We start from the raw sequence: 13,585 nt of genomic DNA on the forward strand, positions 1-13,585 counted from the left end.
ATGTACGTGCCTACAAATTGATTCACGCTGGTGGTCTAACATAAGCCGGACACTAAGCAATGATTCCTGCTGCAGAACAGGTAGACCCGAGGCACACCTGATACTGGGTCTTGGAACTCATTTGAATGAGAGCAGAAGTGGAGGATAAACGCAGGACAGGTGGCTTGCCAGTGAATTGACACTGGATTTCGGGCCGATTCCTCACTGGCAGCAGCGCTGAGGTAGATACTAGGAGGAAGGGGGCGATCGGGAGTGGGGGGAAGTGATTGGGTGGAGTGGGAGGCGATCGGGGGGGCGGGGGGTAGGAAGTGATTGGAAGTCCAGCACTGCAATGGGACCAAGAGCACTTAGGTAAGTATTTTTTAAAACAAATGTACCATGTTGATGCTGGCCTCCTACTGTCCCTTTAGGAACCTTTGGTTAGCCCACATGTAGACTAATCGGAGCAGGCCAACCTTGTAAAGAGACCCTAAAACTGCCAGTAGAGCCTTTATTTGCATGTGCAAAAGACAGGGATGGGCCCATGACCCTTCTTTTTCTGCCTTTATCAATATGGCAGGCAGTGCACTGCCATCATAGAATATGGGTATGCACTTCACTATCCACATTGGCATATGTTTTAAATGCAAAACGGGTGCAGCACCAACCAAGGTCTCAGCCATACTCTCTCCCCAGGTCAGCAAACAGCTCGCTGTTGCATTTAACACACAGTAAGATCCCTGGATTTCTCTCTCTCCCTCCTTCGTTTACACAGTTCCCTAATTCATATACCCTTTTGCTCTTCCATTGCTGTTACATTACACTTGGTGCCAGTTATTTTACACTCCCTGCTGAACTGCACCTGGCCAATATGACCAATGTAACTGACTGATAAGAACGTTTACGAATCTGCATAAACCTGCATTCAAGTAACAAATGCCAGCAGCACAAGAGCCTAGTTCTGTTAACAAGCACTGTTTGATTTAGGTCCCGCGCTACACCCATCTGGTAGAGCAGCTGGTTGTTATAAAGGTTGAGGAGGTGACTGAAGGTGGAAGTGGGTGCTCAGGAATCTTTGCAAATTTCATTTCAGATCAACACTAGATGATAAGATGGTTAAACTTTGGGTCTGTACAAAGGTTCCCCCCCCCTTTACAGTTTGGCACCTTGCCAGCTCTGTAGTGACGCGGGCTTTCGAAGTTCAACGATATAGAGAGAGACTCGATCGCAGAGATCCCTGTGGTTCAACTTGAACTTTCCCCAATCGGGACAAGGGAGTGAGGGATGCAGATTCGAGGCGGCGCAGCTTGAGATGTGCCTGGGACTTGCTCGGATACTCGGCGACTTTTCCACCTCCGTGTTGCTGGCAATAATATGAGCAAGGAGACAGTGCAACCGGCCCAGATTCAGGAGCTGCAGCCGCCATGCTCGCACTCAGAGCCCTCAGTCTGCAGTCCCTTCTGCGGGTGGTTTGGATCTTCCAGAGCAGGGTGCTGAGCACAGGTGAGGCAGGTGGGGAGCAGGAGCCCGGGACACGGGGGTGGGGTCAATCTCCTTTCATGTGCTGCGTTGAGGAACAAAGTCAGAATGCAGTCTGAAGACAAATGTCACTTGTTGAGAAGATGCATAGTTAAGATTGCAAAGTGTGAGAGGAGAGTGTGGGTTGGGCAAGAATGTTATTAAATTACAAATATCAGAGGTTAGATGTGGTCATCAACTTTAAAAAAAAACTCCGATAGGGAGACAGGTGCAAACTGTAGACTTGGGGTTTTTGAAGCTGACACTGAGCCCTGGTGTTCATACTGGTATCAGCTCCCAGTTTGGCACTGAGCTTCACACTGTTAGAATCAGCATGTAAAACTGAGAATTTTACTTGCCAGACAGAGACAGAATCCTACTCAAACCCAGGAGAGACGGGTTCTGGAAACTTCCTCCAGTGATGGAAGTTTTAGAGTTTAGGAGTTTACAGTGCACTCGCCCCGGCTAACAGACACTGGGCTCTCTGCATTTCGGCCAAATATTTTTATTCTGGATTTATACAATCCAGCCTTAAACTTGGTGGCAGAATGAAACAACAATGGAAGTCTAAAACTGAAAGCTCGACTGAGAATTTGGACTTTAAAATCTGAGGTGGAATTCCCCGCACCCATTGTGGAAATCTCCAAGGAATTCCCCCCCAGAGCAATAACTGTTTCTGTGTCTCAACTACAATGGGTATTCTCTCTCCCCGGCTCTCCCATATCCTTTCTCGCTCTGTCTGTCTCTCCCTTGGTTTACCTGGGCTATGGTGCCAGCTCTGAGGAGCGGCTGACATTCATCGGGCACTCAATGCAGTGGAAAGTGTCCCAGCTCTTGACTTGGTGGGCACTGAGAAACACCTGCGAAACTCACCGCACTGAGAAAAAAGAACTCTGGTTTGTGCTTGTGAACAGGCCGAGTCTGTATGGACATCAGGTTGGTCACGAAACTAAATCCTATAAAACTGGGGCTGCGGGTTTGTCTCTGTGTCTGATTATCTTGAATCATGCGTTTTAATCCTGGTTAAATCAGATTGTTTGCTGTCTAGTATCATTTAGCTGACACTTGTCCCATGGCCAAGTTAGTCAGTTTTGTCTGGCAGACAGGGGGTTAACTACTTGCTATTTATCCCACCGTTTGGTATTGCTCGGATATATTCGGAAAAAGGCAGCTGCCCGCCCAGATGGGGCATGTTATTGTGTTGCAGAAGTAGGAATATCCCGAATTTTGAAACAACTGGGAAGTTGCGGCAGATGTGTGGTCCTCAGTACAAAGTAACTAACTGTGCATAGTCCTGGGTACGCGGTAGCTGCCTGGGGCTGAGATGTGAGTGACATTGAGGTTCAAATGCTAAGCCACGCTTAGTTGATGACTGTAGAATTTCAAATACTCAGGACTCTTTATCGAGAATCCTGGCAGCGCACTCAGACCTCTGAGATTTTCACCAAAGCTTAGGAGCGACTCACACTAGTTACTAACTGTGTAGCTCATTGTTAAGATGATCCACTCCTCTAACACAAAGCATTACTGGAATGTACACACACTCCCTACTGATCGCACCCCAATGAGCAGAGCAACTAAGGCTCACGAATTCAGTGGAAACTTCCGTTTGCAGCTAATATCACAAGCTGGCGACTGATAAGCTTAAGTGCCTTTTTTTTTAACTGGTCCCATCGGCATCACCACCCATTTCCTGTCTGTGGACTGACCCTGTGATAAACTTGTTATCTACAATAAATTTGAATTCCAACAAATCTTCATTAAACAATGAACAGCACTGGGATTTCCTATCCACCTGTATAGAATTTACAACCAGATTAAGGCTGCATATGAGTTGCTGTTCAGGGACGGTTCTGTGGAAGGGAGAAAGCTTCTCTGATTAGATATCCCAAAAATGAAATACGTTCAAGCTTACAAGAGATGCTTGCTACAGATTTTTTGACCAATCAAACATAAACTGGGATAAAGAGGCAGGGCCAGTGACCTGAAACATTAACGCTGCTTCTCTCTCCACAGATGCTGCCAGACCTCTGAGTATTTCCAACAGTTCTTATTTTTATTTTATGTTATATAAAGAGGCAGTGCTCGTGTAGATCTGGTAGTAGTTAATAACCCAGACAACAGACAAAACATTGAAGTTGTTGTTCCCTGGTAGAATAGTGAGTACAAAATAATGGTGTTCAACATGAAGTCAAAAATACATAGGACGAGGAGCTTTATATGACCTTAAAAGGACTCAATTCGAAGAAATGAGGAAACAACTAATATACATAAAGTGGGTAGGTTGCTCAACAACACTTTAGTGGATGTCAAGTGGAACTCCTTTAAAGGTATAATGCAGAGCATGAAGGTTAAATACATTTCCAGCTCAGACTAAACAAATGTGACCCTGAATAGATTAATAAACACATTAAAAAAAACTAATCATAATAAATAATCTTGACAAATATTGCATGGAGAAAGAAAAAGAGGTTCACTGGAATGAAATCCAAAAACATAGTTAAAGGATGGTCAGGGTTACAAAGAGGAACCTAGATAAAAATTATAGAGGCAGATGCCAAGCACATCAGTGAAAAAAGTATTTTCCAGCATTATAACAGTAAGAGGACAGTCAGGTGTTTTTCTATGTTAAATCTGTTATTTAAATGCAAGTTTTTGTGGAAAACTAAAATATGTGAATAGGCTTGGAACTGAAAATGGACAGAAAATAGTAAATATTCTGAATGATTCCTTCCTTAAACTATTCCGAATGGAAGGCAATATGTACTCCCAAAACAGAAATAACCTAAGCAAAATTAATCACTTCAACATAAATAAAATGGTACTCAGACAGGCTAAAAGAGCTCAAAACAAATAAGTCTCCAGAGATGGACGGTGTTTATCTAAGACTTCTCAGAGAGACCAGAAAGAAGATTTATGTAGCACTAACAACCAATATGAGGGAGTCACTGGGTACTAGTGAAGTAGCAGAAGATCGGAAACAGGGTAACGTGGTGCCCATATTTAAAAACAGACAAAGACAACTAAAGAGCCTTTCAATTCCACATAAAATAATGGATTGATTATCAGAACTAAAATTCGAGGATTATCTGTACAATAATGTCTTAAACATCATGGATTCAAAAGGACAAAATTCTGCCTGACATACTTCTTCAAGTGCTTCAACGAAAAGAAGACACGAGCCAACTGTGGGAAGACCTATGTCGACTTCCAAAAGGTATTTGACAAAATTCCACAAAAAGGCTGCAAGTTAAACTCAGAATATTAGTGATCCAGAGGAATGGATAATTAACCATAGCATAAGAAACAGTAAGTACTTGTGAAAGGCGTTATGTTGGGGTGGCAAAAGGGTTTATTGGGATTCCCAGAGATTGGTGCTGAGACCATTGCTGTTTTTAATTTACCATAAATGACCTGGATCACTGCACGCAAAGTGATCAGATCTGCAAATCATACTAAACTAAGAGATGCAGTGGATGTAGAGGAGACAGCTTAGAAATTACAGAAAAAGTTCAAAAATATATATTATTAGGTAGAAAAATGTCAGATGAAATTTAAAGCAGAGAAATGTAAAGTACTACACACACAAAGAAAGACTAAGTAACAGATTTATTCCATCAATAGCAACAGCTAACGATGAAGCTGAAAGAGACCTAGGATTCTTAGGAGACTTGACATTCAACAGGGGTCATTTTAACTTTGGGTGATGCTATAAAATGGCTGATATTGTATTAACCACCCACTATAAACCACCATTCATTTTCATTTCCATTTAAAGCCTGTAGAAGAGAAAATTAAGAAAGGTGTGGAGTGGGTCACCAAATCGATATCGCCCGTTTTACATAATTGCCCAAAGTTAAAATTATTCTCAACATGTTCAATCAATTCATCACAGTAATCAGTAAAACCAATAGAATGTTGAAAAAAAGTCAGTCAACTACAAGACGACCAAACTGCACAGTGCTGTGGTCAGATTGCACCTGAATACTGCATCTGATTTTGGTTGCTGAGACATAAGCGAAGCATTCAGGTGTTAGAGGCAGTGCAGAGAAGACTGATCCCCCCCCCCCCCCCTAGTGTCAAAGGTCTAAGTTTTGAGGAAGGATTGGAGAAATTTGGGCATTTTTATAACTGAAAAGGGTGGCTGAAAGGTAGTCGTCAAGATATATAGGCTAGTACGGGAACAGAAAAAGTAAACCTGGAATATAATTTTACATTATGAGTGTCAGGCATGGTTCAGTTGGTAGCACTCTCGCTTCTGGAGTCAGAAGGTTGTGGGTTCAAGTTCCACTCCAGAGACTTGAGCACAAAAATCCAGATTGACACTCCAGTGCAGTACTGAGGGAGTGCTGCACAGTCGGAGGTGCCATCTTTTGGATGAAACTCTAAACTGACGCCCTGTCACCCCCTCAGGTGGATGTAAAAGATCCCATGACACTATTTTGAAGAAGTGCTATCCCTGGTGACCTGGACAATATTTATCTTTCAATCGACATCACAAAAACAGATTACCTGGTCGTTATCACATTGCTGTTTGTAGGACCTTGCTATGCGCAAATTGGCTGCTGAAGTTCCTACATTACAACAGTGACTACACTTCAGAAGTACTTCACTGGCTGTAAAACACATTGGGATGTCCTGAGATTGTGAAAGGTGCTATATAAATGCAAGTCTTTCTTTATTACATACTGACAGCAGGGACAGGGAACAAAGATTCATAGTAAAATGTGAATTTAGTACAGATGTCATGAAATTCTTCTTCATACAAAGATTGATCAACCTATGGAACGGACGTCCAGGAAGAGTACTAGGGGAAAAACTCTAGAGTCTTTTTAAGAAATAATTAAATACTGTATTATGGCCAGGTGAGGAGTCAGGGGGTGGGGACGGGGGGAGGGGATGGTGTCTCAGGCTCTCCTTTTTCCCCTTCTCTTGTTTGACTGCAACAGGGTTTATCCTTTTTTAACACAATGGTTGCACTTACCACCTCAGTGAGTACCTGCTCCTTTCCTCTAATGTAATTACAAAAGAACTAATCAGACAGGTTTTCTTGAATTTAAACAAGAAAGATGTAAGTTTATTACTCTTAACAATCTAACCCGATTAAAATACTAAAAATACGCTACACATTCACACACACATTCACACAACAGTCACATGCACACACAAATAGATTACAGAGGGAAAACAGATTTGGTAGTTGGATTAAAGTCCTGAATAAATGGAATTTAAATACAGTTGGTGAGTCCAATTTTCCTCAGCTGAAATTGTATTCCTGAAGTCCTCGCTGGGCCACGTGAATGGTAGTGGGCTTGCTTTGCTCAGGGCTCCTGAAGGCAGAAGAGGGGGTGAATTGTCCCCTGGTTGCTGGCTGTAGCGGTCTGTAGGCTGAGGGGGTTCCCAGTCACAGCCAGATCTTCTCTTGATTCTTTCTTGTGAGAGAGAGAGAGAAAGAAACTTGCTTCGTTGATGGCTTTTCAGTTACTCCTACTTGCTGTCTGTGTGACAAAGCTTACAGTGTCTCCAGAGTTGCACAGGCAGTCACATGACTCTATCAAACCCCTTTGTTTTTTTTAATGAGGTTCTCTTGGAACCTTCTCTGAGATTCAAGTTGCTACACCTCAAGATGTCCAGTCACACATGGAGGGGGTTGGTTCTTTCAAAGTCAATGGTGTAGATGAATTTGACAACTATGTTGATCAGGTCATTCTAGGTAATTTAGTCACTGAAAGCACCCCATTGTTCTGGCTAGGCTGGATGAGATTTGTCTTCTCCAGTTTGATCTTTTGGTGTTTCAAATGTAAATTGCAGTGGCCAACCTGGCTGCCAGTTTTTAAAAAAGTTATTTGTAAGAATTTTCCATTAAATGTCTAATGTAAGGTTCCAACCGATGAAATTAATATTTCACATTTGGCATATAGGATTTTGATGATAGCTGCAATTAGGGGAATTTAGGATCATGCTGTCTGGATGAGCTATGATGGGCTGAATGGTCTTCCTCGTCTCTATTCTATACTGGGGTAAATATCACAGAATGGGAAGTAACCAGGTTATAAAATAAGCTAAAAATATACAGGAAACATCTTTAAAAACTGTCATTTAAATAATATAATTGGAGTAGTCCACACATTAGAAATGTCACACAGGCAAAGTAGAGGGCATTGAGCTGAGGCATATTATTGGGGGAGTGTAGAAAGAGCTTCACGCTGTATCTAGCCTGTGCTGCAATTGATGTGGGAGTGTTTAATGGGAAAGTGTCAAGGATGCTTTACTCTTATGATTAAGCTGTGTTATACCTAAACTGGGAGTGTTTGATGGGGAGTATAGTTGGAGCTGTACTCTGTATCTGACCTGTGCTGTACCTGCCCCGGGGAGTGCTTGATGCTGACACTGAATATTCAATGTAGAAAGTACTCCATTCCCAGCACGAACATTCACATAACATTCACATTGATGAGAGAAAAAATACACCACAAAAATTCTTGCAGTGCACTCTCCAAAACCTGTTGACACTGTGTATTCAAGCATATCACTAAGTGTGCAATAATATTTAGCTTTTATAAATAAACAATTAGTAACAGCTACAATCTGCTATGTGCTGAGATTGTCTCACTGACTGGGTATGCTAAGCTTGGTTACTAATTGTCTTGTGTGTCTCTTTAATTTAGCCAAACGTTGCACAGGGAATTATGTTGTTCTATGTACTAACTATTTAAAGTGACAACAATCTAATGATTATAAGGTAACCAGGGATGCATGACAAAGAAGGTGGTACTAAACAGATTGTGTGTACTGGGAGTGCCTGTCTTTGATCTGCTGTGTAATCAGTAAGACTGTCTCAAGTTGAATGAATCATGTCTTATTGTATATCAAGTACAATAAAATCACTTCCTGTACAAATTGCTTGGGGCCAAACATAAATCTTTTTGTGTGGCTGTTAGTCAGCCTCCGTACCAGCTTGTGTTACCGTCAGTCCTGGTTTGCGTGTCCTCACTTGGAATGCTCTCTACTGTAGTTACTCGTTCCATATTTCATTTTTAATTTCATTAAGACACAGCAGCAAACTCTGAATTTCTTTAAGGCCCACGCAACAAACTTTAACATAACAACAATATGATGGTGCAGGTGTGTAGAGCCCAGTGACAGGAAATGCACTGCCAGTTACACAATGTCAAGCTAGAATTACAGGGAATAAACCAAACTGCAGCCAGCATGCATGACAGTGAATGTGGTTGTAGGAAGGGCTGGGAGGGAAATCACAGGAAGAAGAATGACAAGTCACACACCTCACCCATAATCTCAACCTCCATCAAAGTACTGAGTTCAGCTTTGTCACATTCTCCCGTCTATTTTTAAAAGTGTGAATTCGTGCAGGTGGGAAGGAGTTTGCATTTCTATAGTGCCTTTCACAACCTCAGAACAACTCAAAGTGCTTCGCAGGCAATTAAGTACTTTTGAACTGCAGTGAGGGTTGTAAGCATACAGGCAACAAATTTATGAACAGCAGGATCCCACAAACAGCGATGAAATAAATGGCCAGATAATCTGCGTTGCTAATGTTGGATGAGGCAATCAATGTTAGCCAGGACACCAGGAGGACTCCAAAATAAAAACAGAAAATTCTGGAAATACTCACCAGATCTGGCAGCAGCTGCGGAGAGCAAAACAAAGTTAACATTTCAGGTCTGTGACCTTTCATCAGTTTTGATGCTGATGAGTGCTGGCAGAATTCATTTGCTAGCCCTAGTATCCCCTACCCTGAAAAGTAGAATATTTTACTCCAAAAAAAAATGTGCTGTATTCCTTTCCATTTCGTCCTTTTGAATCCTAGGCCTCACCTGCTGGTGTGATAAGAATTAAAAATGGCAACTGTAGGATAATTAACAGGAAGCTATTACCTCCAATACATCAGTTTACACCGTAAAGACATAGGAAAACCCAAAGCAAGAAAGGCCAGTCAGCCATCAGTCTCCATTATGTTTCAAAACCATTGAATATTTAGTCTTGGAGGAATTTCATTTATTTATTTACTTAAAGTCAGCATAAAAAGGGTTAACCACACAATACAAGCTATCTAGGAAGGGGGTATTAGACCCAAGAGCCAGGACTCACGTACTCTTGCATACCATAACAGTTGGACATTTCAGAAAGGATGTTGGATGTACTGTGAGAATGGCTTTCTTGCACAGAGCACAGCATGGGATCATATTTGAGCAGACCATATAAATGGAGCGGATGAGGTTTCTGATTAGAGATACCAGATTTTGATTGACAGCTCAATGTGCCAATACCCAACACAGGAGAGACAGGTCAACAGTCATGTTATTGGCTCCCTCACAAGTTACAACAAAGGCATTTTGCTCGAGTTTGAATTTGGAAACAGTCAGGAATGCTTTCATTGTCTAATCAACCCATAAAAAGTGAAACATCTGATTGAATTTAGGAACATTGGAACATAGGACTTAGCAGCAGCATGGCTAAGATATGAACATATATGCATTGTAAGAGAAAGGTTATTGCTGGTTAGTTCCAAGGATTGCTAACGAGTAAAGTTAATTTTGATCATTAACTGGGTGGAGTGGTGATTTTGTTATTTTCCATGTTATGTGGCACATTATGAAATAACTTGAATTTCACGAAACACTATATTCTATTTAATTTTGTATTTTGTATCTTGATTCGCAACTGGCCCAATCATACTAGAATGTTTATCAGGCTGCCTTGGGAAAACTAGGAGAAATGCACTTTGGGGCATGTTATTCATTCATGGGATGTTGGCATCACTGGCCAGGCCAGCATTTATTGCCCATCCCTAATTGCCCTTGAGAAGGTGGTGGTGAACTGCCTTCTTGAACTGCTGCAGTCCTTCGGGTGTAGGTATATCCACAGTGCTATTAGGAAGGGAGTTCCAGGATTTTGACCGAGTGACAGTGAAGGAATGGCGATATAGTCCCAAGTCAGAATGGTGTATGGCTTGGAGGGGAACTTGCAGGTGATGGTGTTCACATGCATCTGCTGTCCTTGTCCTTCTAGGTGGTAGAGGTCATGGATTTGGAAGGTGCTGTCAGAGGAGTCTTGGTGAGTTGCAGCTGTGCATCTTGTAGATGGTACACACTGCTGCCACTGTGCGTCAGTAGTGAAGGGAGTGAATGTTGAAGGTGGTGGATGGGGTGCCAATCAAGCAGGCTGCTTTGTCCTGGATGGTGTCGAGCTTCTTGAGTGTTGTTGGAGCTGCACCCATCCAGGCAAGTGGAGAGTATTCCATCACACTCCTGACTTCTGCCTTGTAGATGGTGGACAGGCATTGGAGAGTTAGGAAGTGAGTTATTCGCTGCAGAATTCCCAGCCTCGGACCTTACATGTGCAAGATTAACAGGAGAGAGTACTCAGAATGAAAGGTCACACTATCATATGACTAGATATTGGGCAGTAAAGGTAAACACAGGAGCATTTATAACATTCTCACTCCACCAGAACCTATTATGATTTTTTTTTAAATGGGCTATCCTCCTACGCCACCTGTTGATCACTTTCACATTATGGAACTACCAGGTTTCTTCCCCTAGCTCCACTGAGAAAAGAAAACTAAGCAATGTTTTTAACATCTGTCTAATAGCAATCCCTTCTCAGGAGATATTGGTCCAGCTCCTTTTAAAGGTGTTAATTGACCCCAAAGAAACTCCACTCACCAGGAATCTGTTTCATAGTTGTTCAGGAAAAAATAGTTTCATCTAATTGCTAATTAAGGCTAGTGAATGTTGTTCTTATGCCCCAATCCTGTGTTCCACGTTGTTTATTTCCATTCTTCCTCATTTTTCACTACCTTAAGAACCTGGATCATGTCTCCACTCAGTATTTTCTCCAGCAAAAATTGGCTTAATCACTAGAGCCTTTCTTTGTATCTTAGTAGGACAAAGCAACCCGCTTGATCAGTGCCCCATCCACCACTTTAAACATTCACTCCCTCCAGCACTGGTGCACTGTGGCTACAGTGTCTGCCATCTACAAGTTGCATTGCAGCAACTTTCCAAGGCCTCATTGACAGCACTTCTCAAACCTGCAACCTCTACCGCCTGGAACAAGAGCAGCAGGTGCATGGGAACACCCTCACCTGCAAGTTCTCCTCCAATTCACAGACCATCCTGACTTGGAAATATATCGAAGTTCCTTAATTTTCACTGGGTCGAAATCCTGGAACTCCCTACATGCTTGCCACCACTTTCATAAGGTCAGTTAGGGATGGACAATAAATGCTGGTCTTGCCAGCAATGCACACGTCCCAAGAACAAATACATTTTTTTAAAAATCCTCTTAGGCCTGAACCCATCCCAGTCACTCCTTTCTGAACCCTATCTAATGGATCACTCAGCTTTTTGAGGTAGGGTCATCAAAATTGCGTGTCATACTTCAGAACTGGACATATTGATCAATATGTCAGGATGGTGTGTTCTGAGTTATAGCCCAAAGCTTCTCAGGATCATTCTCACATCTCAACGCTATAATGCATGAGTCATTCATAACATTTATCAATAGAATCTAGTACTGTGCAAACAGTAAAATTAATCTACAGTAAAAGCAGAAAATGCTGGAAACATCCAGCAGGTTTGGCAGCATCTGTGCAGAGAGAAACAACATTAATGTTTCAGATGGGTGTCCAGTTATGCCTTTATTCTAAGTTAATCTGTTGTTTTGTTCTCTCCTTCAGGGGCTGAGCATGTTATAGCGGATGCAGAGGGAGACCTACTCTTCTTGATGGATAGTTCTGGAAGTATCTTGCCCTATGAATTCACCGGATTGAAAGAGTTTGTTGTTGATTTACTAAAGCCGTTCCCCGTAGGCCCCACCGATGTGCAGGTCAGCTTCGTGCACATTAGTGATGACCCAGTGGTAGAGTTTCCATTTAATAAGTACACGTCAGACACTGCTCTGCAGTGGGCTCTCCTGAACATGAAGCAGAAACTGGGAGACACCAATACCGGCAAGGCACTGACTCATGCTAAAGACACCATGTTCACACAGAAAGCAGGTGCCAGACCAAATGTTCCAAAGGTCCTGGTATGGCTCACAGATGGGGTATCATCAGACGATATAACAGAGCCCATCCAACTCCTCAAGGACCTCGGGGTTACAATTTTCATTGTTAGCACGGGGAGGGGCAATTATATTGAACTGAAGGCTGCAGCTAGTGAACCATCAGAAAGGCACCTGTATTACGTAGATCCGGATGATATGTATGTTATTACTGAGGAGCTGCGTAACGAAATTCTAGGTATGTCCCTATTACAGTCATGACTTCCACCTAATTCTTTCAGCTGTAGTATGTTCTCCCAATACCTTTATCTTCATCTATCACTGGGAGGCGCAGAACCACCTCTCAGGGCTCTGTGTGTGTAGCTCCGTGATTGGGGAGGGGGTGAGCACCCAGGGCTTTGCTGGTGCAGCTCAGTGACTGAGGTGGGAGGCTGAGCAGCTCCCAGGGATGTGTGTGTGCAGCTTTGCAACAAAAGGCCAAGGAGACCAGATCCCAGGTGTCCAGTGCTAGATGTTGGTTGGCGGATGGAGATGACCTGCCTATTTGGTACAGTTCTCTATCAAGGATGGTTCTTGTATTGAAGGCCGTGCTATAGTTTGAAATAGCTCATACCAGGTACGAAACAAGAATTCTAGGACTCTTCAGTAGGCTATTGATGTACTTTTGGGCAGTTTTTGTACAAGCCAGTACTTGGAACAGCTGCTTAAACTGGGCATGGGGATTATCCATGCTTCAGTAATGCAGAATCTGCTTGCAGACAAGCTTTAATATGGTGAATTAATGAGAAGCTTTTACTTGTTTAAAACATTAATTGAAGTAGTTAATTTAGTGCTGAATCACACACTTGCTTAATTCATCATTATCATGTGATTGTACCTCTTAATAAAAGGGCACATGAATCAATCTTTTTAGGACAACATATCCCGCTAAAGTAATCAAAGAAACAAATATATGTAAAATAACTATACAGGAAAATAGTTCTGTGCAAAGTTGCAGGAATATTCTAACCAAATAGTTTTGCCACCATCTGTATTAGTGAAGAATGCTGTTTCTGTA

At 42.3% G+C, this 13,585-nt stretch overlaps 1 protein-coding gene across 1 annotated transcript in view; it reads left to right on the plus strand.

Moving 5' to 3' along the window:
- The first annotated feature begins 1,149 nt into the window (after positions 1-1,149).
- The window catches only part of vwa1 (von Willebrand factor A domain containing 1), a 38,256-nt gene continuing 25,820 nt past the window's right edge, over positions 1,150-13,585 (plus strand). Inside the window, exons 1-2 of the mRNA XM_068017313.1 lie at positions 1,150-1,482; positions 12,203-12,766. Coding sequence (XP_067873414.1) covers positions 1,404-1,482; positions 12,203-12,766 — 643 coding nt within the window. The 5' untranslated portion in view covers positions 1,150-1,403. The remainder of the gene's footprint in view (positions 1,483-12,202; positions 12,767-13,585) is intronic.

Source organism: Heterodontus francisci, chromosome 37 (genome assembly GCF_036365525.1).
Source record: "Heterodontus francisci isolate sHetFra1 chromosome 37, sHetFra1.hap1, whole genome shotgun sequence".
Lineage (NCBI taxonomy): Eukaryota > Metazoa > Chordata > Chondrichthyes > Heterodontiformes > Heterodontidae > Heterodontus > Heterodontus francisci.